We start from the raw sequence: 26,528 nt of genomic DNA, 5'->3' as shown, positions 1-26,528 counted from the left end.
AGGCTATTAGCAATTTGGTTAAAGACAGACTACAGCTTCAAAATAAGGCCAAAACATTTAGAAACATTGGTAAACAAGAGATTTATCACTGATGTCAGGATTACAAAAAAGGGGCTGCAACCAATTAAATTATCATGTATAACCATTTATTTGCTTTTTTTTTATGTTGTGTCCATCCAAAAATGGTTTATTTCATCTCATGGATCTCTGACTCACTGCCACAGCAATGCAAACCCAAACTACACAAGAGTTGATATATGTATAACAAATGAATAGTTTATGTGTTGACCATCTGTGCTGGGCTGGTGTAGATTTATAGCATTTTTTCTCCTTAGCACATCACTGTACAATATATATTAATGCAGCAATTTTGAGAAAATGAAGGTAAACGGAGTTATGAAACTGGCAACCACTTTGATGGACTTCATTAGATGTAAGGGGAAAACTGTGTAAATTTGATTTTTCTCTGAACTTCTGCTTTAATGAAGGCTGTTGGAGAATATCCTAGTGCATATGTTCAGGGAGCTAAGAAAGAAAAAAAAAAAAACTCTTTTCATTTCACAGTGATTGGGGTGACTATGTAGGTCAACCTGCCACAATAACCAGCAGTCAGTCAGCATCAGCCAGACTTAATTAGGGCCAAACTGTCATAAATTTAAGTTTCCCGTTCTAAACTCCTCATGACATTTAGCTATAGCTCTTCCAAGCCCAGGAAGATCAAAAGTTTCTTCACTTTATTCCAAGCTAACCCGATGACACAATGTAAAGTATAGTAGGCCTTTAACGAAGGCCAAATCCTCCAGCTTCACCACCACCATACTGCACTTCAGTGCGCGTTTCTTTGAGCGTGCCATTTCAAAACGTGGGGGCCTCGAACCCCGCGCTCGCGTTCTTCAGAACACACTTGGCTGCTGAGCTCCTCCTGAACAAAATGAGGCTCCACAAAGAGGCTTTAATGTCTGCCACACAGGCTGTTTTAATGAGCGCTCACGGCACGCTTTCGTCCTGCCATCCGCTTTTGCTTTTGTTTGGCTTTTTGAAACCGAAGGTGCCGACAAACCTGGTTCTTCTGCCTGTGCTGGAGTGAGGTTTCAATAAGGTAGGGGTCAACCACTGAGGAAGACATGAAAGAGAGTGAAATGTGGTCCATCCATCTGTTTCCTTAACCTTCTCTTAATCAAGCACTTTCTCGGCCTCTATTCTCCATGTGGTCACCCTTTCCTTTTCTCCTTTTATCTCATTCTCCATCATTTCAATTCTCCACCTCATCTCCTCATCTTTTGTCCTACCTTATGCGGCACCGCCCCTCACTTTGCTGCTGCTGTTCTGAATGCAGTGCGCTTAATGAAGGATTGCAGTGGCGCTGCTGCTCTAATCAAGGCACCAATTACAGCGCACATGTTCCCTTAGCAGGGTAAACACAATTACAGCTATCTGATTAGCCTGCCACCAAACAAACCCCGTCACACATACACACACCTGAATCCGCTGAAGGGATAACACTAGCATGCGGACTCTTATCCCCTGTGTGTAAAGCACAAAGCATTTTTACCTCAAAATGATGAAGGATAACACAGCTCCCAAAAGTGCAGCCTCTCAATGACAGCTTCATAACGCGACAGCTGTGTGAGCGACTGATCGATGGCTCAATAGATGAGTGGCATTGATTTCGGAATCAAAGCGGATTGTAGGTGGCTACTAAGCTCCGTTTAATGGCACTGATATCTAAATGTCTTTTAGGCCTATGACTAAGCTATTTTCTTCTTGAATGGTCCTTTTCTCTGATGGAAATCCTGTTGTATATGGCTCTTTCAAGAACCTTTTAAAAGCTGGTTCTGCCATCTTAAAAGACTCTTTTTTGGTACTTTATAGAACTGTTTTTGTGTGTAGAAACTGACTTGTGCACAGCTTTTAGAAGAAATTAATGGTGTCCCAATGCAATTAGTGCGATCAGTATCAGAGTCGATCAAGGCCTTTTTTAATGGCTTGATATCAGCTATATAAAGCATGAACAATCTCCAATAAGTTCTTGGGGTTATCCTAGCCTACAGTGCTCTAGCTACACTGTTACGCTGTCATAAATACCTGACATAAACGGAAATGACCCACCGCTTGTGACAGTCAGGCATTATATTCAGAGGTTAACAAGTGTCAATCACACTATGAACATACCAAAAAATGAGACTGTATGTCTCTATGACTGTATATCTAAAACCTATTTTTGTAGGTTAGCAGTGGCTAACAGAGGCTCATTCACTTTTTAATACGAACCATTTTTAACAAAAATGTAAATCTGAAATATATTTATTATGCCAAACTATAAAAACAAAACTGGACAAAATATACATAAACCTATGTAAATGCTGCTTTCTAACAGGAGCTCCACAGGCCTGACAAATATGGTGCTAAACGTTTCATGTCTTAATTTCTTCAAGACTGAAGTTGGCTTATTATTCTCCACCTTATTGTAGGTGCCTGAATGTAACTGCTGTGCCATTTAAGGTGGAACAGGAAATCTAATTAGAAGCCAACTTCAGCTTCATCAAATTCGTCAATGCAATTGTCTCATGCGTGCGTCCTGTACACTCAAACCTCCCGCTATCAGACACTGCTTGAATATGGAAAATATTACAGTAATTCAGACTGTGTTGTGTACCACAAGGCTGCGAGACCACAGCCTCATCTGACGCAGCTTCTCGGGCAGTATGAAAGGAACGTGCTCTGGTGTCCACGTTAGGCTAATGCCAACCCCAAAAGAATAGCCATTCCTTCATGTCTGCTGCTTCAAAAGCAAAGTGGACTACTTCAGAGGAAACAAACTAGACAGCAGGAGGTGATCGAAGGACTGCTGCATTTTCATTTGAAACATGACAAACATCAACGTTATCCTGTTTGGCTGAATGGATGATGATCATTAAGCTAAGCGGGCTTATGTTAGCATAGATTGCAACATTTGTACATCAAGTTATCCGTGCTCATTGGTGGCGTAACAATATGAAGTTATGCTAAAAGTCATTTCTGAGAAAGCATTAACAAGTATACCAGTTCATGCCCAGTACTATTTTAAAGTGACTGATAGTTAAATCATCAAATCAATAAAACTGGACCACAAGTCAATAATAAGGATACTATAAACCGATTGCAAAAAGCAAATTGATGATGTACATAAAGCGTGCACTGCGTTTCTGTTCCATCTATGAAAATGTGTATATCAGATATGGAATGCCTCAAACTGGGATCAGGATCCCTATATGAAATATTGAAGCATACGGCAAAAAAAACATTACAGGTCATTCTATAATCTGTTGCAAATAATGTTACTGCCTATAATAGCTGCTGTTTATTATACAGTTGGAACAGATGTTAGAACTGGCGGCCATGGCTCAGTAATGAAACAAGCAGAGTGACGTGAACGATTCACCAATGACACATGACTTCGATTAGGCCTGAATGGAGACGGCCCAATGCCTCGTCACGAACGGGAACAGATTTAAACAACATTCATTTATGATGAACAGCACACGCGCAAACACACCATGAGGCGTTTACGCTGCAAATGTGGCAAGAGCGTTTGATCTGTGCACTCGTATTTGTGTGTATTGGACTGGAGGGCAGCGGTTACTATGGAAACCTGGAGCTGCCGATGTGGACGCAGTAAATGACATGTTAGACATGACATCCAGGGAGGAAACGTCCTTTCAGCACCTACTGCACACACATACACCCCTCCACACAAACACACTACACACACACTACACTCCTCAGGGGGCTCGATGTGTATGGATGTGTGTATGGATGTTGTGTATGGATGTTGTGTATGGATGTTGTTCTCTTTGCTTTCTTCTTTATTATTTTCTTTATCCTGATGTACTGGCTCCCAGGAGTGTATAGGTTTCTTTCCGGTGAGATGCACACATACACACACATACACAAACACCTAGGAACACTTTTAAAAGCCCAAGTTACAATCTGGCTCCCACGCACGCTCATATACAGCTCACTCTCGCTCTCTCGCTCTCTCGCTCTCTCCTCCTGTGACAAACAAAAGCAAACACAAGCCACCTCTACTACAAACACGGATACACCCAATCGATCTGAGAGAAATCAATGTGAAATGTATTGTTTGCTTAATGTCATTGTGCTACCTACATCAAAGATAATAGAGATAAAAGAAGCATATTACAAACTACATATAATATTGTACACTGCTTCGGAGACATACGACGCCGGGGTTACAGACACAGAATATATAGCAATGTATTGTTTTCTTCATGTATAGCTTGATAGATGTTGGTAAACTATAAACTAGGAGCACCTAGACAAGAGCATTTTAGAGAGGCAGAGTCTCTCAGAAGCGAAGATGTTCAGAGGTTCACCAATCTGCAAAAAACTGCGCCTAGAAATTGTGGAACAATTTCAGAAAAATGTTCAACGTAAAATTGCAAAGACTTTGAATATCCCACCCTCTACAGTACATAATATCATCAAAAGATTTAGAGAATCTGAAGAAATCTCTGTATGCAAGGGACAAGGCTGACAGTCAATATTGGATGCTTGTGATCTTTGGGCCCTCAGGTGGCACTGCATTGAAAACAGGCATGATTCTGTCAACAGGCATGGTTCTGTATCACTGCATGGGCTCAGGGACACTTCCAGAAATCATTGGCTGTGAACACAGTTCGCTGTGCAATCAACAAATGCAAGTTAAAGCTGTATCATGCAGAGAAGAAGCCATACGTCAACATGATCCAGAAACGCCGCCGTCTTCTCTGGGCCAAAGCTCATTTAAAATGGACTGAGGCAAAATGGAAAACTGTTTTGTGGTCAGATGAATCAAAATTTGACAATCTTTTTGGAAGCTACGGACACCTGCAGACTCAAGAGGAAAAGGACACTCCAGTTTGTAATAGTAAAAAGTTAATAAGGTTTGTCCTGAGTCAGTCCTCGTCAAATATTACAGGAGGAATTAAATCAAAGTGTTTATATTTTATTCTGTTTGTTTTTCTATGCACCATCAAATATTGTATGCAAGTTACTCAGTGTGTGTTTAGGGGTAGACAGTCTCAGATGCTCTGTCCACAGATGTACAGAGACTGTCTAATGTTTATTGTATTCTCTGAAGCATTTAGTGGCTGGTAAGTGAGAAATCCTCACGTTTGCCAACAGGGTACACCACTTCGTTTCACGTGGGTCTGTTTTTGACAATCGCCTGCCCAACCATAACGCAAAAACAATGGTCTGTGGTTGGTCATTCTGCATGTCAGTCAACTGTCAGTCAAGCCCCTTCCTGCTAAAGTAAGTTGTTGTTGCCCACACCAAGCAACAAAATCCATATTGGCAGATGAGCAGAAGCCTGAATTTCAAGACTAACTGAGAAGTGCTCTTATTTGAGAAACTGAAGGGCATCTCAGTTCAGCCCAGTTTGTCTATGTTTTGCTGCGAGTTTTGGTTTGATCTCCTGTGACACTTTTACTCTCGCATGGTCACAGTCCTTGTGCTTCAATAAGAACACCTAGTGACTCAATGAGAACATCCAGAGGCCAACACATACACACACATACAAGCACAAAAACACACACCGCCTCCAGCCACAGTCTGCTCCAGGACATGCCAAAAGTTCACATGCACAGACATAGTGTCACTTAGTAGGTATATGTGGGGGGTGTGTGGCCTACATGTTGGGAGTTATTTGAAGCTTGCTAGCCTGTTTCCAGGTCATCTTCTACCTAATTTGGGCATGTGACAAACACACATAATTCACTCTCATCATCATCAGCCGTATTCAGTCCTCAGTCTTTTGGTAAACAGGCCGGGCAGACAAATAAAATATTCACTCCAATCCTCAAGTCAGTCCACATGAATAATTATGCTATATTTGCATGCTTCACAGACTAGACTGAGGGCAGCCAAAAATAGGCCCTTGCTTAGAGAGCATGCACAGAAAATTATATACGCTATACAGTCGTAAGAAAAAGTTAACACTAACGGTCAAAATATGTATTGTCGATTTTTTGAAAAGTAAAAAAAGTTAACACGTCCTCTACAGGGAACACATTAAAATCTGGGATTTTCTGCTAATTTTAATGCACAGTTTATATATATATATATATATATATATATATATATATATATATATATATAAACGTATCATAAATATTTGCAACGTTTTATTTTTTTTTCCCAATATGTAAAATTGTGCATTAAAACTTGTTGACGTGTGTTCTTTGGCAACATCCTAGTGGATCTATATTTGCAATATTCCAAACAATACCAGGACATATTTGTGCAGTGCGTTAAAGAGGCATTCTGGCCTAAAACTGGGGTTTAATACATTTATGTTATGCTATGTAATATTCTGTAGCGCAGGACTGCATCCCTCAGACTCATTGGTTTGAGAGATTTTTGTGTTTTTGTCCATCAATGTTCTCGGACAACACCACCCAGCATTCACTATGTACACACATCACAGAACTACTGGAACATACATCATAGAACTACCCCCCCACACACACTCACCCACAATAAAGAAATACACTGTCATACCACTTATGTAGAAGTTAATATATACAGACCTGATACTCAGCTTCCTTGTAGTAACATTGGCTATTTTCTGTTCTTTGCATTTGCCTCAAAGCACTTTGTTTTTTTTAAAGTTCCTCCCATCTTTAAAATTCATCATCAGAAGGGGATTTTCCTAGATTTGAAACAGGAAAATCTCACTCTCAAGACTATCGTAGCACGAATGCATGAGGCAACTAGGCATACTTTCCTTTTATCACTGATGTACAGCAGTTATATTTTCTATTTTTTTCCCAGAGTGTCCTTTTAATTCACATACAATTAAAACAAAGTTAAATAATTAAATCAACCAGACAATATTAAAACAAGCAGACAATAAAAAAAAAAACATTAGACCTTCTGTATATCTTGGCAAGAAATAATGCTACCGGTTCGAGACTGCTCTCCTAAACACGCAGTTTACTTTAACCTTGTGATACGCTGCAAAAACGAATGTTGCTCATGCCTGTCAAAAGCCCTGCTGAAAGGCTCTAGCTGTTATGCCAGACACTAGCTCATCTGAGGGGCCTTCATAAGCATGATGTAAAGAACATTAAAGCACAGAGCTCTCCGGTCTTTTCTTTGATGAATTCTCCAACCAAAGTCATGCTTTTCGCTTACAAACCACTAGACATTTCATGTGATGCTTCAAGAGCCAAGAGGGGAAAAAAAGACACACAAAAAAACCTTCACTATTTAAAGCTCTGATTTCAACCATTTAACATCAGTAGCACAAAAATGTCAGTGTACAAAAACAGGGTGAAAGAGGTTTCAAGTGAAAATGAAATGATATTTCTCTGTTTCCCAATGGAACCAATCCAGTAAGCCATACCAGTCATGTTATTACTGTGTCATACGGTGCCCTTATACTGCCTGTTTAACCATTGTGCTCAAATATGCATCAAGTACTGTGTGGTAACTTCATTACGCTGCCTATACAATTTTCCTTACAAGACATGGCTGAAAAAAAGCTGATCTAATTACACAAACATAAAACAACGAGGTCAGCTTACACGCACGCACGCACGCACGCACGCACGCACGCACGCACGCACACACACACGGCCACGACTCAAAGTGCAGGCCTTACCAATCACACTCTGGGCATACAAACTCTAATAATGTTAAAAGGCATATTCTTGATGCTGTGCAAAAACCTTGCATCTCCATTTATGCCTTTCCCCTTTTTTCAGAATTTGAAAAGTCCAGCCACCCTTTGCCTTATGTTACGTAATGTTATGTAATTTCATGATGAACTGACCAACAGAAATGATCCAAAATTACTAGGAAAAAACTGTTACATTACTGTTCACAAGTTAATAATGTTTTTTCCTTCTCCTTCTATTTCCAAAACGGTAACGTCATCAGGGTAATTTTTATTTCAACATAAGAGATTTTTTGTTACACAGTAACACCAGTGATACGACTCCTGGGGACAACAGCTTTCATTACATATTTTATAATATTTATTTGCCATTTGTTTTCTTTATGTCATTTAAATCATATATTTCAGTCATGTAAAGATCATTGCAGCTAAAATTGCAGAAAAACTTTTTTTTTTTTTTTAACCTTAAAACATGGCGCTCACCCTTTACACATGACTGTGAGGACGAGCACTTCTCTGGTGCTTGGAATTCTACATAATTGATTTAAAAACCAATACTGCTAAACTGATGGCTCAATAAGGTGTAATTGTGTTAACATCGTTTTATTTTAAAATATAAATAAATTGTAACCCTAACATGTTTTTCAAATGTAATATATCTGTAAAGGCTAGGGACACAAAAATGGACGTGTCCATAGAATGACTCTTATAACAGTAACTGTATAGTATGAGGAAAAGCACTTTTAACTTATATAATGTGAAAAGATTTTTTACCAAGTACTTTTGGACCATTTCTGTTGTCCCAACAGGACTATGAAACATTATTTTGGTGTTGGCAATTTATACTAAATAAATAAATAAAAAATAAAAAGGGACAGAACCATTTTCTCATTTGAATGTTTCATCTGTGAACACTGCATCATGAATGAACCAGTATAAATAACCTGTACATTTCGTTAGATTTTAGTCAACATGTAACTAATTTAGCTCCATGCTGATGTATAAAGTTACTTGCTGATGTATAATTTCAACTGTTCTGTTTAGTTGGTAACAGCATCAGTGCTGCTGTGAGATTGTTCATTCTCAGACTTTTGACATTGAACGTTTTATTTTAGAGCAAAGGGGCATCAAAAAGTAAAGAATAAAGCCTAACAAACTTCGGTTTGCTGGATGTACCAAGAAATTCCAGAACGTTTGGCATCAGAAAACAAACAGTGCTCCATATTGGTACCTGCAGGACCTAATGATATTCAAGGCCACTGTCCTCTGTGTTTGCTAAGACTTGCAGCTAAAACCAACAACAAACAACTTAGTGAATTCTTTAGTCTTCCAGGTGAAGACAAAGCCACCATGCACTATTACAGGAGCAACAAGTGTCCCAGAATGCAAGCAGTGTGTGGTGATGTGCTGATTACAAAGTAAAAAGTCTAAATTTAGCAAAGGTGACATAAGCTAGTTAGAAAGCTAATGCTAACATTATTAGCATGTATGCTAGCCTAGTTTAGCCCATACATCCACACCGGAGAGAAATTTTATGCTACTATGGACACATGACTCTTTGAATGTAATAACTTTTGTGGTTGAGTGAGAACAGAGCAGTGCAGTGTATCGCCAATTGGTTAAGCTCACTATAACTAGCAAGGAAGGCAGCTAATTAGTGAAATTAGATGTTTTACAGTAGCATAAAAAACCAAAAAGACAATTAAACTGATAATTACGATTATTATGAGAGCGCCAGTTGTCTCTCTAGCCGGCGGAAAATGAACTAAGACTAGAACTTTAAGTTCTGTGTGTTTCTGCTTGGGTCAGTTTTTTCTCCCCCCTTTTTAGAACATGCAGTGGAAAAACAATCCCAAGTTACACATTATTTAAGCAGTGTCTTTGACCTGATTGTTCAGCTCATGTTTTTTTGGAAAGGTATGTACACAGAAGGCTGTTTGTGGAAAACATACTGTTTATATAATGGGAAATATACAGCTTAATATGATAACACACGTCAGATCACACATTTGATGAGTTTATGATGAAAGTAAGAGAATGACATGGCTTTTAGGCTTTCTTCTGACATACACATACATCCTCACAAATAAATAAATCTGACTTCCCACACTAACTAGTGCACTTTGATGCAAAACATGCCAGCAGAGAAACACACAGAGAAGAACACGTGCTCTCACACACACACACACACACACACGAACAATTCTTCCGCTGTGTATTATTTGCTTACCCATCTCAGCAGGCTGTGTTGAAATGTGCTGTAATTATCCCTGATTGTCAGAGAGAGAAATCAGACTTAAATGTTCATTTAATTACAACGGGCTGGAGAGGGAGAGAGAAAGCGAGAGCGAGAGAGAGAGAAGGCGCTAGGCCCGCGGGTCTGAAGGAATGAAGCGTGAAGCTCCCTGCAGGAGGCCACAGTCTGTTTGATTTTATTTCCCTCTGAGAAAAAATCTGCCTTTAAAATGTGAACCCTTGCGCAGTTACACAAGCCCAGTGCCAAAGGTCCCCTCACAACCAGCTACACCATCAAGGATTACCGTTCAAAGGTCAGCCGAAGGAACGCGGATATGACACTTTGCAAGTGCAGGTCACTCCAATGCACCAGTGTCATATACCTCTCATGATGCTGTTCACTGGGAATCACCAGCAGAGAGAATTTCACTCTTACAGGGCCCTCCCCCATCCGCAAGCCTTTGAATTCTAATTACATCACCCTAAAGGCCACTGCTCGAGGTGGGTCGTGCCGGGCGATCCGCGGCAATCACAGGAAGCGTCAAGGTTACGGAATGAGATACAAAACAAAATTAAATTGTTTGCCGTGCTCCTCGCCCCCCAGCGTGTAATCAGAGAGGTGACGGAACGTAAATTAAACAGTATTTCAATTAGAGGGGGACATCGAGGGCAGAAGTGACCCCACTGACAGACGTATGGCTAAATTACAGAGCACTTGGTTCAACTGGTGGAGGGAAACAAAACAGTTGAACTGGTAGAAAAACAGACAGAGTAGTACTAGGAAGTATACCAGTGTAACAGGAAATACCAGCATGAACAAAGAGTCCAACCCTAAGACTATAACCTATAGTAATATACTATAATACATTAATATACCTATAATATACTATAAGACGAACCCTAACATTTCTAACACCGTGCCAGCGATACAGTGAGACTTTGGTTTTGTCTCCTTAAACTCATTAAAATCTGCCCTCAGAGAAGGTGTAGTATTTGCATGTATGTCCATGTTAAGCATAGTAAATCATATCAGCAATCTGAGCTTTTTTATATCGCTATATAAAGGAAGCTTGATGCTGCCCAAATTGTTTACACTGAGTGTGCTCATTCAGATGTTAAGCTTGTTTGAACAGTAGTTTGTAACACAAAATCCACAAATTTCAGCTTTGTTAGATCATGTTCTTTACATATAAAAAAAACAGGACATGAGCATTGAGAAATCAGGCTTTTAGAGGAGCAGAGAGGATTAAAAGGTTAAAAAGGTCACTTTTGGTCAGGATTAAAAGGTTAAACATAGCAGCTGAAAAAATTCTTATTAATATAACAAAAGCAAGATATTATTTAAATACTTATGGATTATTATATTATTCTTTGGAATAGAGTTTAAACGTCGCATTAGAGAGGTTAAACATCGCAACGGCTGTCCGGCTACCTCATCACTCCGACGGGGGGGGCATCCCGGCTTGTTCGAGCCTCCATATACTGAGAAGCACACTGCACATTGTTTCGTTCAGATTGCTTCATCCTAGCGAGTTATTACAGAATATTCGGGGCCTCTTTTGAGCCCTGTGTGTGTGTGTGTGTGTATATATATATATATATATATATATATATATATATATATATATATATATATATATATATATATATATATCTGCTGTGTGTCATTTATTTTAGTGTTTGACATAATTTGAACATGCCCTTTACATTGCCTGTAAATTTTACAATGAATGGACAAAAAAAACGACCCAAAAATTACTTGGAAAAAATCTGGTTCCATTGACTTACACTGAAAGTACAGTATGTTTTCTTCTTCTCTTTTAAAGTTATCATTTGATTATACAATGTTACAATGTTTTGTTCCAACAGCAGCGATATATATATATATACATACACATCATCTAAACCGCTTATCCTTCTGGGTCGCGGTGGGGTGCTGGAGCCTATCAGATGAGACAAACACTGAGTGACTCAGTAAGTGAGTGACTGAGTGAGTTACTGAGTGAGTGAGTGAGTGAGTGAGTGAGTGAGTGTGAGAGAGAGAGAGAGAGAGAGAGAGAGAAGGGACAGTGAGACACACTGTGTTCTGCAACTGCACATCATAATAGAACTTCAAACGAAAACCTTGTTTTTTTAGATGGATTTAGCTGAGTTTTACTCAATCCATACCAGCCAGATGGCACTTCAAAAAGTCATAGCGGAGAGCGAGAAAACGGAGCGCATGGCAAATATTATTGCGTTTGTCTTTCATCACCCCCGCCCTTTCTCTGTCTGCCCTTTGGCTCAGCGGGTCTGCGTCTGATGTTGATCACGGCGTGTCAGTAGGAATTACCAAAATGAGATTATAAACTCATCTGTGTCACTCACCCCTCCTGATCACTACTATCATTTCCCATAATGCTTTACTACAAAGCTGAACAAAGGGGTGCATAGAGAATGAACTGAGATATCAGATCCTGTTCCATACAGTAGATAAGCCAGTGCAGTGACTCAGCACACATCTCCCTACTCATAAGCCTGCTATTACGCTGCATTACTATTACTGGAACACACATCTGGGGCTAATTACAATTACTTTAATTACACTGTTCACAATAAAACCATAACCCTTGAAACACTCAAAATACTTGGCAACAGGCCCAGATTATCTCAATCTCATAACTAAGTATAGTATAACACACAGTAGTTTTTGAGTAATTCATAGCAGTCACTGGATTAAAAGGCCTAGTGACTAAAAAGAATTACTAACTGAATAATATTTGCAGACATTTTCTGAAGTTTTTTTTTGATGGCACTACATTTTTTTCAGTGCCTTTGGAAAACAAAAAACGAGGGCTTTATCCAGGTTTACTGGTTAGAGTTTCTAACTGCGGAGACGTGGCTGGTGTGAAGGGTTTAAAAGGTTTAAGAGACTTGCTTTGAGAACTGATTAAGTAGCTTTCAAACTGCTCTCCACTCTACGCATGAGAAAAATCCTTCAGAGCTCATTCAGTCTTCCTGCTAATTATCCAATCAGCGGCTGAGATCTCTGTGTGACTGCACTGGGTCCCTGCTGGTGGCGTAGAGTTCACTGCCAGAACAGGCCTACATTACAGCCCAGCATTACACGGCTTAGAGACAAGGAACATGCAACAAAGTCAGGCTCAAGGCTTAGCATTAGTTTCATGTGAACAATAAGCCACAGCATCTTATTTCAGTTCCACTGTGTCAACTGTAAGTCAGCACACATATTCATCAGGTTTCCTTTATCCTTTGTCATCATTACTAGTTTATCTACATCTCACCATATTACACTCAGTTAGCACCCCCTATCTGTATGGAGTAGAGATAAGAAGATAAATATGAAGTGTGAGAACTTCCTGATTTCCTTTTGAGTACATAAAAATATCAATGCCAAGTGTTTTCTTTTACCAGAATTTTTAATATATCTTGTTTTAATAAAATTTATTTTGCATTTGATGCAGGAAAAATGAACAACACGTGTAGGATAGGAACAATCACACACAAGCATTATCCAGGTATTTAGCGATAAACTTCATATTCATTTAACTTTTTTTTAATGAAAGCCCTTCTTAAGCCCCATTTGGACAGGATAAGTTATACATAGGGAAGTGGGGTAATGCCAGTTTACCACAGGACGTTTGTATTGTTGATCAATTCACACAGGATAAGACATATTGGGATATTTACACATTTAAATGACATGGATGGAAATGTAAATATTGGAAATATTAGTACAATGGGAGTGTAAATATTGGAAATACTGGAAGTGTAAATATTGGGAATACTGGGAGTGTAAATATTGGGAATATTGGGAGTGTAAATATTGGAAACATTGGTATAAATAACAGAAATGGGAGTGGCGCAAAAGCTCAATTTATTTCACTGCAGAAAAATAGTAGAACACCTTAAAAACACTTATTGCAGTCATTACTTCGTTTACACAAACTAATACTAATGCAAAGACTTTTAAACATATTTTATTGATATCCTCATTTACCAACGTTCATCACAAACGTCAAAAAATTCATTTTCATATGCATAAGAATACTTTTTAGACTTTAAGACTTGATTTTACTGAAAAGAAAATCAGCGGCATTGTCATGTCTTAGTATGAGTCTACATACGACATGACGAGCAATGCAACTGTCAATAAAGTACTAATGACTCCCAAGAGTGCAAATCTACAGCTGCCACTCACAGTCCTTTGAGAGGGGGAAGAAAGAGATGTACAAATGAAAAGAAAAAGGGAAAAAGAGACGCCGTTAAGGAGAGGAAAGACAAACGAGCGGCTTAATTATCAGTTTCGCTAAATAAACTGCTGCATCCCGATTCTGGAAGTCATCCAGAACTGGAACAAAAGAGGAGATAGAAAAGCACATGGTTTTCTGAATTTAATCAATTAAGCCTTCTGTGCTGCTGATTAGGATCTCAACCTGAACAATACCAGTGTGATGACTGGTAACACAAACACACACACATGAAAACAGACTTTTCCTTACAGATTTCTTTGTCTCTGTTTTGTAGGTTTAAACAGAGAACAGCATTAACTGTTTTTTTAGTCACTGGAGATTGAGAGCTGATAATAGAGCAATATCATATTGACATTAGGGTTATACGGATTGATCAATGTCGGCATGAATATTCCCCATAAAACACTAAGATTACAAGTAGGGATGTACCGATACCATTTAGCAGACAGAGTACGAATACATGTTTTTGTTTTTTTTTTTTTAGTACTCGCCAATAGAGACTGATACCATACCGAGTAATCTACGTAGAATTAAGCAACTGTTAGGGAAAATGAGTCCAACATACCTTTACAGTAAAATCACTAAAATCTAGCTGAGTTTAAATGAAGTGCATTAGCTATCTATGCTAACTGTTATGGCTGGCCTGAGTAGGGCTGCAGTGGAGAAAAGTGAGATTTGTTCCATATCAGAAAAGCACTTCTGAACTGCTGTACACAAAGCACAAAGTTTTGATGTTCCTCATCTGTCTGTTTCAACAACAGTCTCTGTAGTACAGCAACAGCAGGAATCACATCCAGCTGTAGCTGAATGTCCTCTAAAGCCAGACATACACTGTGATTTTAGAAATATTTTTCGTTGGTAAGTCACTAAGATTGAATAGATCATCATGTACAGACAAAGCCTATGATTAATATAATCACCCTCAAACGCTCAGTCTATGCTACGTGAAAAGCAGCCTCTAAAGAAAGTTCTGTCTATAAGCAATTTCAAATAAAGCTGTTTCATTCCAAACAATACACACCACATCGACTGTACACTGTGCACTGAAACATGACGTTACACAAGCGGTCATTACAGTCTCTACAGCCTATTTTGCAAAGACAGTTTAAAAAATTCAACGTTTCTACCTTGCAATTCTACCCAGGAAAACAGAGTAAAGTCGGCATATACAGACTTTAGTAGCAAACGTCGACCAGATGTCAAGCAAATTTGCCTTCTTTTAACCGACCATGTCTCCACCTGTACTGGGGAAACGGTTGTGTTTGTGTGTGTTAGAAAACGGGCTAAAATCACACTGGAGGGAATTTGCCAAAGCAGAATGTTTTAAGTGACCATTGACTTTGTATCCAACTGTGATGGAGTCAGTAACTTTCTGTCTGAGCAGAGCCTCCTTCACTGCCAGCTTAAGTCGTCTGTTCGTTAGCAGGTATCAGAATGTTGGAATCGGCAAGCTTTTTATGAGTATGAGTGAATAAGTGTGGTATTGGCCAGAAACCCACATATCAATATCGATATCAATCCATCCCTAATTACAAGTTACTGGCTTTCTCCATATTGTAATCAGATCAATGCTCTAAAATGAGGACAATTTGTAATCTGCAAGAAATGCAATGGTTTCCTGTCCTTACGCAAGTCTTATCATTAAGTTTTATTACAGCAATACAGGGTGAGCAGGGAAAACAGAACACAAAACACAATCAAACATGTAAAATTCATCCAGATCTAACTTTTAGCATTAGCAGAAGACACTAACAAAAAAACAAAACAAAAAAAACACCTTTATGTGCAGATACATTATGAAAAAGAAGAGCTAAATAATAGAAACTAACAAATTCACAAAGAACTGGGAAGCTCCAATATTTATATTATTTAAGACTGAGTTTCTGTTGTTTGAGTTTAAGAAATGAGACAATCATCTGGCAATTCGGAGCTGAAAAGCAATAAGCTGGTAAAGTTCTGTTTAACTAAAACTATCAGTGACTGAGTAATTTTTGACTACATAAGTGGTCCTGATCACTGAGGAACAGGGTAAAAACAGGGTAAAAGGGGGCTAACAAAGTATGCTGAGAAACAGATTTCTTTCCTTGTCCCGCTACTGCGGACCCTCTCCCCTGCCTTCACGTCTCAACTTTGCCAATTCCTTCTCAGGGCTTACCCCTGTGTTTTCTCTCTCGCTCTCTCTGACTCTGCACACATACACATGATATATGCATGCTCAGTTTTATTGGCCCCTTTTCTGAATTCATTTCATTGAAGGCTGCAGTGAAAATGAAGGGCTTAGTTCAAAGCCATTTACCTCCTTGAATTAGAAAAGAGGGCGGAAAGTGAGGATGGGGCACGAGGGAAAAGTGCTCGGCTGCACTACTTTTATTAGGCTTTGTTTATTAGTCGCGCTGCATCTCCAAACGTCCCTGGCTGCATTCACCTCCTTTACATTCCAATGTGCATTAATGACATTCATGTTCATTAAACCCAGCCCCGAGAGCTCTCTCGCTGTGTGTATGTGTGCGTATGATCCTTACTCCTCGTTACACTCCCCCCTCCCCGGACCTCAGGGATCTGGACGCACATAAAATCCTCATTCATTATTCCTCAATTAATTTAGCGGCATGTTTGAAAGCCATCCCGCATGTGTCTCTCCTTCTCGCCCGGGGTGTGTTCAGAAAAGCACGCTACACTGAGCGGCCATGCTCGGTAGCCAGATGGCCGTGGGTGTGGAAGCTCCGTTTGGGCATCCCCGTGTGAGGGCGCACCAGATAAGGACTCTACTTAACCTATTCTAGGAAATCTTAGTGGGCCTATAATTGAGTGGGTGTGCACACTGCATGCTGGGTAAAGCAGTCTCGCTCTTCATGGTAACGGAGCAAACAGAAGGTGTATTGTAATTGAGATTAAATGGAGGTATAAAGGAGACAAAGCTTGTTATTTACATCAAGCTGTAAGGCATATTGGAGTTGCAGTCAGCATACGTGTATTACGATCGTCATTAGAAGTAATGCGAAGGAGTTCTTGCCGTTTGAGAGAGGAGGTTAAGACACCTTGTATTATAATGGTTTCCATGGGAATAGAGGCAGCCGTCATTACAATGTGGTTCAAACTGGGTTGGTTACCATGGGAATACTGATACAGGTCAAAGTCATTAGTAACAACGGCTGCTGCCGAAGATGATTGATGTCTCCTTAGAGACCAGGAGACAGATGTTGAGTTGGATGTTCAGTGGTTAGACATACAACTGCAAGCAATATGCTGAGCGTAAGCCTAGGTCAAAGGTTTTCTCTTCTATATTTCTGGCCACTTTATTAGAAACACCTAGATTACAGATGTATAATTACAGATTATAGCCCTAAAAAGTTTTGACCAGTTCTTAGGTGGTATCTTCCAAGGTTTTTACACAAGACACAGTTGAAAACATGCACACATACAAAATAAAATACATGAGGGGCTCCTTTTCCCCATGGATCCGCTTTTCCAGTGTATTAATGCAACTGCCCACCGTGCTTATCACTGACAACACCAAGACTGTCAGCAAAGGAATCCAGATGAGAGTATTTTATATATACACACACACACACACACACACATATAGATAGACAGACAGATAGATATACAGCCTGTGGGCAGCATCCTCTGAGCACCGATGAAGGACTAGAGGATGAGCAACACAAACTGTGCAGCAACAGATGAGCTATCATCTCTGACTTACATCTACAAGGTGGACCAACAAGGTAGGAGTGTCTAATAGAGTGGACAGTGAGTGGACACAGTGTTTTAAAAACTACAGCATCACTGCTGTGTCTGATGCACTCATACCAGCGAGTGGATATATATACATATGGATCACAGTCTGTAACTGCAGAACTATATAGCGCTTCTATATCGTAAGTGGAGCTGATTAAATGGACGAGATTAGAAATAAACTAGGTGCACCTAATAAAGTGCTCAGTGAATGTACAGAGAGAGAGAGAGAGAGAGAGAGCGAGGAGAGAGCGAGAGCGCGAGAGCGAGAGAGAGAGAGAGAGAGTCTAGTTATTAGCTTTCTTCTGAGTTTACCACTGTAAACTCACTAACACTAGCCCTGTTCAAGCTGGATGTCTTTCCTGAGGAGGTTGTGACTTTACTGGCCATTTGTATGGGATAAAGATGATGTGTACACTCTTAAACGGCTTGTAGGTCCAACTTAAAAATTACTTTGTGTGCTAACAAGCAACTGAACTAGTTTTATTCCACTCAAATAAATAGTTTGATCGCAAAGTTTTTTGTTGTTGTTGTTCAGTTGCTTGTTACCACATGAAGAAATCATTCAAGTTGAACCATTTTTCACAGTGTATTTTCACCAAATAACCACAGAAAACCTGGAATGAAGTGTCGTATCCTAGAAGCACACGTCAGCATTACACCACAGGCGCCATACTCAATAACAACAACAACACACTTTGGGATGGTGTCTCATAGCAGACTAAGTAATTGCATTAGTGTGAGGTGGTGTGTTTTTTCCTAAATAATTATTTAAATGTTTTATTATTAACAATTTGACACAAATGTTTTACACACCTTATACATATATAATATCATGGTGTTCAGAGTAAATCTCAAGAAATATATCTTTGTGATTGCTGTGAAAATTTACAAGACATTTCTATTGAAATACTGAGAGAGAGATACAGATCTGGGCAATTATGAACAGTAATACACTCTGGAATTGTCAGTTGCCAGACTTGTGAAAACTACAGACATTGAAGATTTATGTGGAATTAAAATCATGGATTTCCTTGGTAATCAGTAAAATTACAGCACCTCCCCAGATAAAGCTAATCTAGTTTAAACAGAGCCACTGCCAGTGAAAGAACTTCAGCATAAGGTGGATTCTGTGAGTAAACTGTAAGGGCATTTGGTTGTGCCAGTCCCAACCTACCCTCCAGAGTCCAGGCCACTAACAGGCACAGAGCCCAGCCTAAAACAGAGCTGAATAAAGCAATAGATGCCCATGGAGGTACAGGTGGCACATCAGGAGAGGGCACTGCCATGCTCTTGATTACAGCAAGCGAGACAAGAGCATGCCCTGAGCCCTGGGGCATAACTGCATCACACAGAGACAGTATTCAGCCCTCTGGCGCTGACAAGACATACAGAAATGCTGGTTTAGAGGCCATTAGGGAATGTGCCCAGCAGGCAAGATAGAAACACACGCACACACATATGAACACGCTGTTGTGCAGTTGGAGAGCTTGTACTCTCTGCAGACTCCAAAGTTACAGTAATAAGGGCTGAAGTGACTAAAACATGTGCCTAACTCCTCTCCTTACTTCCAAATCAGTGTAGTAAAGCCAGTGTAGACCACAGGAGCTGCACTGCTGTGACAGGAAAATACAACTCTTTTAAAGGTCCAATTCATGGAAAAACTTTTCCTTGCAGTATTGAAAATTTAAGTTTATTCCCCATCCACAAAGTCTGCATATGAAAAATTAAACTGCAGAAACCCATTTTTATTTCACTGTTTTTGTGATGTGACTAAAATAAAGGCATTTACATTTATTCACCTATCAGACTCAAAGAAGTTTCTCTCAACCCATTTATGTTGAAGCGCAGTCTAATAGAACAGAGATCACTTACATACATCAGTCTTAAAGGTCATATAATAGAGATGCACCTAATTATGAATTTGCCTATCAATGGACGATTCCAATTTCTTTACAGTAAAATTAGCTGATTTTTTTTAGCCCTTTTTAACTCCAAAACTTATACTGTGCAGGTTAAATCAATGCATTAAACACACCAGCACATCTCCAGTACTTATTTATTAGCCCAATTTGCGATTTAAACCAATATAAAATATCTGCTCTTTAATGAGCCAAACTGGCATATTAGTTTTTCAGTTTTTAATTAGTTGCCTATTTAAGTAACATGCATAATTATGCTATGACATTTTGGTATCGATGTAGCAGCTGCATTTAAATACAGAGTGTATTTACCTGGCTAATGTTACTCATCTCATAAAACTGCAACACATATCTGCCAGAATAAAAAGAAAACTGGCCAATTAGTGATCTTGGCTGATACTGACTGTGCATTCCTTTCATATAACATTAATTATCGGCGCTTTGGAACATAAACCCACACAAATGTCATAAACAGACAGAGAAAAATACAAGAAAAATGCAGGACATGTTCCCTTTAATAAATAAATGCCATCATAGATCATTGTTTTGTTTCTAAACGAACTCATACTTCTTATCAAAATGTCATAAATATGTCTATTTCTGCTCCAAATAGCAGAAAGTGTTGTGTTAGAACACTAGCGCTGTGTGAGCCGGCACATTTTTGAACTGAAACCACAGCATTGTGAAGGTTCTCTAAAGCTAAACCCCTGCTTTGATTGGATCTGCTGAATGGTGCAGAGATGACCCTTAGTATAGATCTGGGATTTTACAGGGAAGGTCAAGACTCACAGAAGGCACATTGTTGGAAAGCTCAGCTTCTCTAGTTTAAGGTTGAATTTGAAGTGTGTTGGTAACTCAAACAGTTGTATGGTTATTTATATTTAAACACAATGTGTCGTTAAGGAGTCAGCAGCAGCACATTTAACTTAAAGGGTAAAAAAAACACTAGCGGCCCTTCACAATACGTGAACATCTCATGACCACTAGACAAATAGAAATGGTCCAACATTACCTGGAAATCTAGCTTCATTAAGCCTTAAAAGTGAAGAACTACTACTTTTGTTTTGACATGCTAGTCAAACGTAATAATGTAACTGCATGTTGCACATAACAACTAAATGAACTAAATTTACATTCAATTTATATTATAAAACATTAAGTGTTTACTTTTTTCCCTAAGTATATAAAAACTAAGGTTAACATACACAGTACTTTTTTTTTTTTGGAAGTACATGGCTGTGCTATGACAGCAGTGATAAGCGTGTGCACCCGTGTCACGTATGTGTAAGTATGCACGTAGGTTTTTCTGGCTTTTCTGGCCTCTTACCTCTCCTCTTGGAATCCTTTCTGACGCTGGGTCTGGCAGCAGGCTGGAGCTCGGCCTCTGTTGACATATTAAGTCCTTATTCCTGTACAGTGCGGCTGGGTGCCTGTGGCTGGCTCATCTAGAGTGGCTTCCCCACTGCCTCGCGCTCAGACGGCCGCTGCCTCTAGCCCTGACGCTGCATCTTGAGCTCTCCCTGCAGTGGCTGCGCACACACACAGAAGGAAAAGAAAACATTTGAACCATGTTAGTAAAAACGGTTCATTAGGTTCATGCAATTTGGTAGGATATGTTCACAAATTTGATTACTTTGGCCTTGGAATATACATGGCATAACTGCTGATCTGCAAGACACTGTAATAATACATGCCAGGAGAATATTAATGTCATCCGCTGAATAACATTAAGGCCTTTTCTCTTCTGCATTTGTTCATGTTTTGATGATTGTGTTATGCTTTTTGACAATAATGTCAAGTATTACACAGCTGTGTGCAAAAGTCTGGGCGTCCTGGTCAAATTTCATGTTTCATTAATGTGAAAGCAAGTACACATCCTTTACAGAGACCACACTTCTGTACATTTTAGTACACAACTGCAGTTTATTTGTTGAATTTAACAAACTGAAAAAAAATAAAATGGCCTCAAACTAACATTCCAATCCTCCTGAACAGCACGACCAGTTCGGTTCATGTGACTCAGAGGAAGCATTTACAAGCCCTTACTCTCTCAGCTTGGTGGCATCATGTGATTGACTAGACAAGCAGATGGGAACTGACAAAGACTAAACTGATGGGGGCGGGGGCAGGGTACAAACAAAAAAATAAACAAAATTAAAATTCAATTTTTATATACTTTACTCTTTACTTTAAAAATTCATTCATGTCTATATCATCATTAAAGAAGGTGGATGAAAAACTGATCTATATACAAAACAACAAAAAAATGCCCAGTCATTTTTTAGGCGTCTTTTTCTGTTTTACAGGAAAGAAACTGTATTTTTCCTCACACACAGAACTGAAAGAAGCAGTGATGCTCTAAACACAGCAGGGAATTTGGTGGGATGGCCCATCTAAAAGGGTTAATCACAGCACTGACTGCTAGGTGATTTAAAGTCTCATAGGCATACAGGTATAAACAGTGAAAAACAGAGAATCTTCCATATGTTAGCAGAGAGCTGCACATTAGTTTGAACTGCTCTTCTGCTCCTCCTTCTTCAGACTCAAGTGTTTGCCATCCCTCATTAGTGAAATGGAACACACAGCCAAAAACACATCCCTCACCCCCACCACTGCCTCTCTGTCACAGCAGCCAGCCCTCCTTTAGACACACCTCCGCCTCCGATAAGCCCCCTGCCATCCCTCCTTCACCCATGCGGGCGTCTCCCAGTGCCACACGGGCGGCGGGCGTCACCTTTCATGTGCTAATTGGTCTCGGTGGCACGGCGGCGGCTCGGCAGGTGCCAAATGAGACGACAGATCAAAAGCCTCATTCCCCTGCAGCCGCGCCGGAAAAACCAGCAGACTCTGAGGAGGACCCAGAGAGCAGCATGCAGCCACCAGGCCTCCCCACACAGCACTGGAACACTTATCGGTCAAAAGTTTGGAATCAATTTTCTCAATAATACAAAACCAAATGGGTAGCAAACAAATATAGAAATTATATTCTGCTATTACGCTAGTCCTGTACTACGTCAGAAATGTCCAATAATTAGTAGGAAAACAGAAAGCTTGAGAATGTTTAGATATGTCCAGAATGATGATCGGACCTGTAGCTGATTCTAAAATGACTGAAAAAGATGTAACAGTCTCAATAATGATGTTACAAAAAAATTTACACCCAGAATGCCTTGTGTTTTAAAAGGTATGACCAACATTTTAAGCCAGATAACTTGACTAAAAGACACGGTATAAATATATACACACAGAACTAATTACAGTATATTATTTATAATGTTATACTATCTTGTTGTGCCCAAAATACTTGAAATGTTGAATAAAGCAACTACAATTTCCTTGTCTTATTTAAAATACTTCAAGCTACAGTATGTAAGATTTGGGGATTTGGAGACCTCTCTGGTGGAAATATGTAATTGCACACAATGTGCAGAACATTTTTAATGCAGGTTGTGCTTCAGACAACCTCCACCAGTGGATGAAACTGAGGACTGAATGCTCTTTGAACAAGTGTGCAAAGAGAATTTGATCAAAACCTAGTGAAGGACGCTTCCTCTGAGAATGCAAGTGAATTATCTACTGCTGCCATCTTCATCAGTATAATGCTGATTTTGCATTTGACACCTAAACATCGAGCCATACCTTCTTTTGAAGGCTGTGTGTGTGATGTCAATAAATAATGATGCATGATGTGATCTAAAAAACTATGACTTGATGCCTCTGACTTTTAAATGACTATTCCAGGCTTTACAGGGTGACTCGCAGAGGCACAAACTCAACATATTTCAGTGTGTTTTACTTTCTTAAATCTATACTGTATGAGATGCTGTATATAAACTTACAAACATTATTGATATGAATCCAAACTATTAAAGGGCTGTGCAGATGATGGGCAGTGATGAACAGATTCACTAACCACAGACAACACATTTTATCCCAACCACGTTAAGAGCATTTCCCACATCCAAGCCAATTATTCTGTTTGTTTGTAGGATTGCTTTTACCTGCAACATGTCGCAGTGTTTTTGGACGCCATCCAGACAATTCGTTAAGGCACACATCAAACCCATCACAGGGGATGAGGATTTAACTGTCTCCCTCCTCAGTGCCCACCACCAGTAAAAACCCAATAAAATGGAGATTTGCACCTTGAAAAAGAACTCTCCGGAAGGCCTCCGAATCGGAGAGAGCATGCCGGGCCCGGGATGCCCCCAGCAGTCTGGAGAAGTGTCCGGCGTAAGCCAGGGCCGAGAGGATTTACACAGCTATTTCGGAGCTGGAGCCGGAGCCCAGGGCCCTGTGCCACAGCCACTGGCTGGCCACGTGCCGTCCATTGTGTGCAGAACATTTAATTCCAAATGGGGAGCGCATGTCGCTGAGGGCCGGAGAATCGTATGGCACTCTTTATCTGAGAGAAACACACAGAGAGCCCGCGAGTCTGTCCAATTACTGCTATTATCTCTCAGAGAGAGAGAGAGAGAGAGAGAGAGAGAAAAAGAAAGAGAGAGTGCCATGTAAATCTAATTTGTATATGCCTTTTTATCAGTTTGTCTCTTTCCTGAACTTCTCTTGGTTTTCTGGTATACAAATACCCTGACACTTGCTGGAGAATGAGGGCTCGAGTGCTAGTGGAACCAACAAGAGACAGAGGCCTTTTCTAGTTCAAAGTGAAAAGCCTTAATAAGCATATATCAACAGCTTTTTCTCAGCCCAGGTGAACCGAGGGTGCTAAAGGTGCTGCAGCACCTTCTACTTTCAGAACTGTTTAACTGCAACAACTACGAACAATAATAGCAAAAGAAAAGCACTTTAAAATAAATATCTTACGTAGTACAGATATGACACGGTTTGTCATATTTACCCTCGTCATTTGTTCCTGCACACAGTCATGCACTGTGGAAGTTAACGCTGCATTTTCACTACACTGAGGTGAATCACCTCCCTCTGCAACTGTTGGTCACTTTGGGGACGTGTTGCTCTAAACCAAGCATGTTTAACTGTCCAGAGTAAAAGTGTATGCAGTTAAAATCTGGAAGGGACGTAGATGAAAACAGACTTTTTACTGCTTTTAAAATTTTAGACCAGTGTTTAGTTCTTTACAAATGTCTGTATGCAACTTTGTGCATGCCTCAAGTATATGGTGCTCAAAGTTGCAGCATCACCAACTTAAAAACACTACTCCACATTCCTGCTGCAGCCCACTAATATTCAGGAGGCTGGACAGTATGGCAAAAAATATAATCTTTTTCACAGATTTTTTTAACATGTTAAGTATCATGGTCATTGGTTTTGTGGACCAGCTGGAGCAGACAGGCCTAAATACACGATCCAAACGTAATGATTTTTCGAAAATGTTTAAAAATTATAAGGACTTGGTTAAAAAAAAAGAAAAAAAGTTAAATTACATGATAATAGCATGATTGCCTGCCATCCAATCAGTTACTTCTTACTGTGCAGTTTATACAGCTACTATGCACTGATTGTTGTTATAATTGGTCTAAACTTGTATTTTTGCAAGTTGTTCAGTACTAATGATACAATGATATACTCAGGAAAACAAACCATGCCATAACAAATTCTCATGATGTTAAAAACACTGTCATACTGAACTACTTCCATCAGGGGCTTCTGAATCCCACCAAATATGTAGTTGCTTGTGTTGTTTAGGAATGTAAAATAGGCCTACATCTCATTTTAGGTACTAAGGTGTTGTCCATGGCCCTGGACAGCAATAAACATGCCCTGATTAACTGATTTACTTGGAGGTCCCACCAGGGGCTTCTGAATTCCACTAAAGATTTGGCTGCTTGTGTTGTTTAGGAACATATAATAGGTCAGTATGTCATCTTGGGTACTAAAGGTGCTGTCCATGGTGCTAGACAGCAATAAACATGTCCTGCTTAATTAATTCACTTGGAGGTCCCACCAAGGCTACTGAACTTGTGGTTTAGAAACACACAATAGGCCAGAGGTCATCAAATCTGGACCTAGAATCCACTTTCTGGTCCTGGATTTTGTAATCGCTGGTAAGTATGGCCAAGCAGCCAGATTAACAGTCCAGTTCACTTTAAACAAAATCCAGGACATAAAACTAAACTGTCAAGATTTGAAGACATCTGTCTCAGCTTAGCAACTGGGGAGCTGTCCATGGTACTAGACAGTCATACACATGTCCAGTGCAAAAGATTTTCATAGTCGGTTATGGTTGGTTGTGCTTGTGTGGCCAGTTTCCTACATGATCGTAACAGGAAAGGAGTCATTGATTGCCATGCCTTTCTCCTTCAGATGTAGCATAAATACAGTGTCCGATAGGAAACAGACAGAGGGAAAAGTGTACAGCTTGAAGCAGTTTAAAAGCCACAGGTTAGCAGCTTGTTTTTATGAAGAAACGTCATTAAAAAAATCTAATTTAAGCTTTTGAAGGCATGAAAGTTATAAAATATTAGTATAAACTGTCTTGCAAGTCAGGAAACAACTGTGACCTCCTCCCTCTCCAACACACACACACACACACTCACCACCTCCACCAGACACTCAGCCATACGGTGCTGTTCTCTCCTGAGGCGAGAGAGAGAGATATTTCAAAAATCTAGGCTAAGGTCTCCTCTGGGACACGCCACACATTCGGCAGTGGAGGGAACAGAGCGAGTGAATGAGCAAAAGCATGAGCATCTGGCTTTACAGTGTTGGAGAGACCGGTGACTAATGCCTCCTCCAAGCCTG

General features: G+C 39.8%; 1 protein-coding gene across 1 annotated transcript in view; it reads right to left on the bottom strand.

The window, feature by feature from the left end:
* The window catches only part of dab1a (DAB adaptor protein 1a), a 198,594-nt gene that overhangs the window by 105,346 nt on the left and 66,720 nt on the right, over nucleotides 1-26,528 (bottom strand). Inside the window, exon 2 of the mRNA XM_036581581.1 lies at nucleotides 21,136-21,337. Coding sequence (XP_036437474.1) covers nucleotides 21,136-21,202 — 67 coding nt within the window. The 5' untranslated portion in view covers nucleotides 21,203-21,337. The remainder of the gene's footprint in view (nucleotides 1-21,135; nucleotides 21,338-26,528) is intronic.

The sequence above is a fragment of the Colossoma macropomum genome, unplaced genomic scaffold, assembly GCF_904425465.1.
Source record: "Colossoma macropomum unplaced genomic scaffold, Colossoma_macropomum, whole genome shotgun sequence".
Lineage (NCBI taxonomy): Eukaryota > Metazoa > Chordata > Actinopteri > Characiformes > Serrasalmidae > Colossoma > Colossoma macropomum.
Note: the sequence above shows the minus strand (reverse complement) of the source record. Positions and strands in the feature narration are given on the sequence as shown.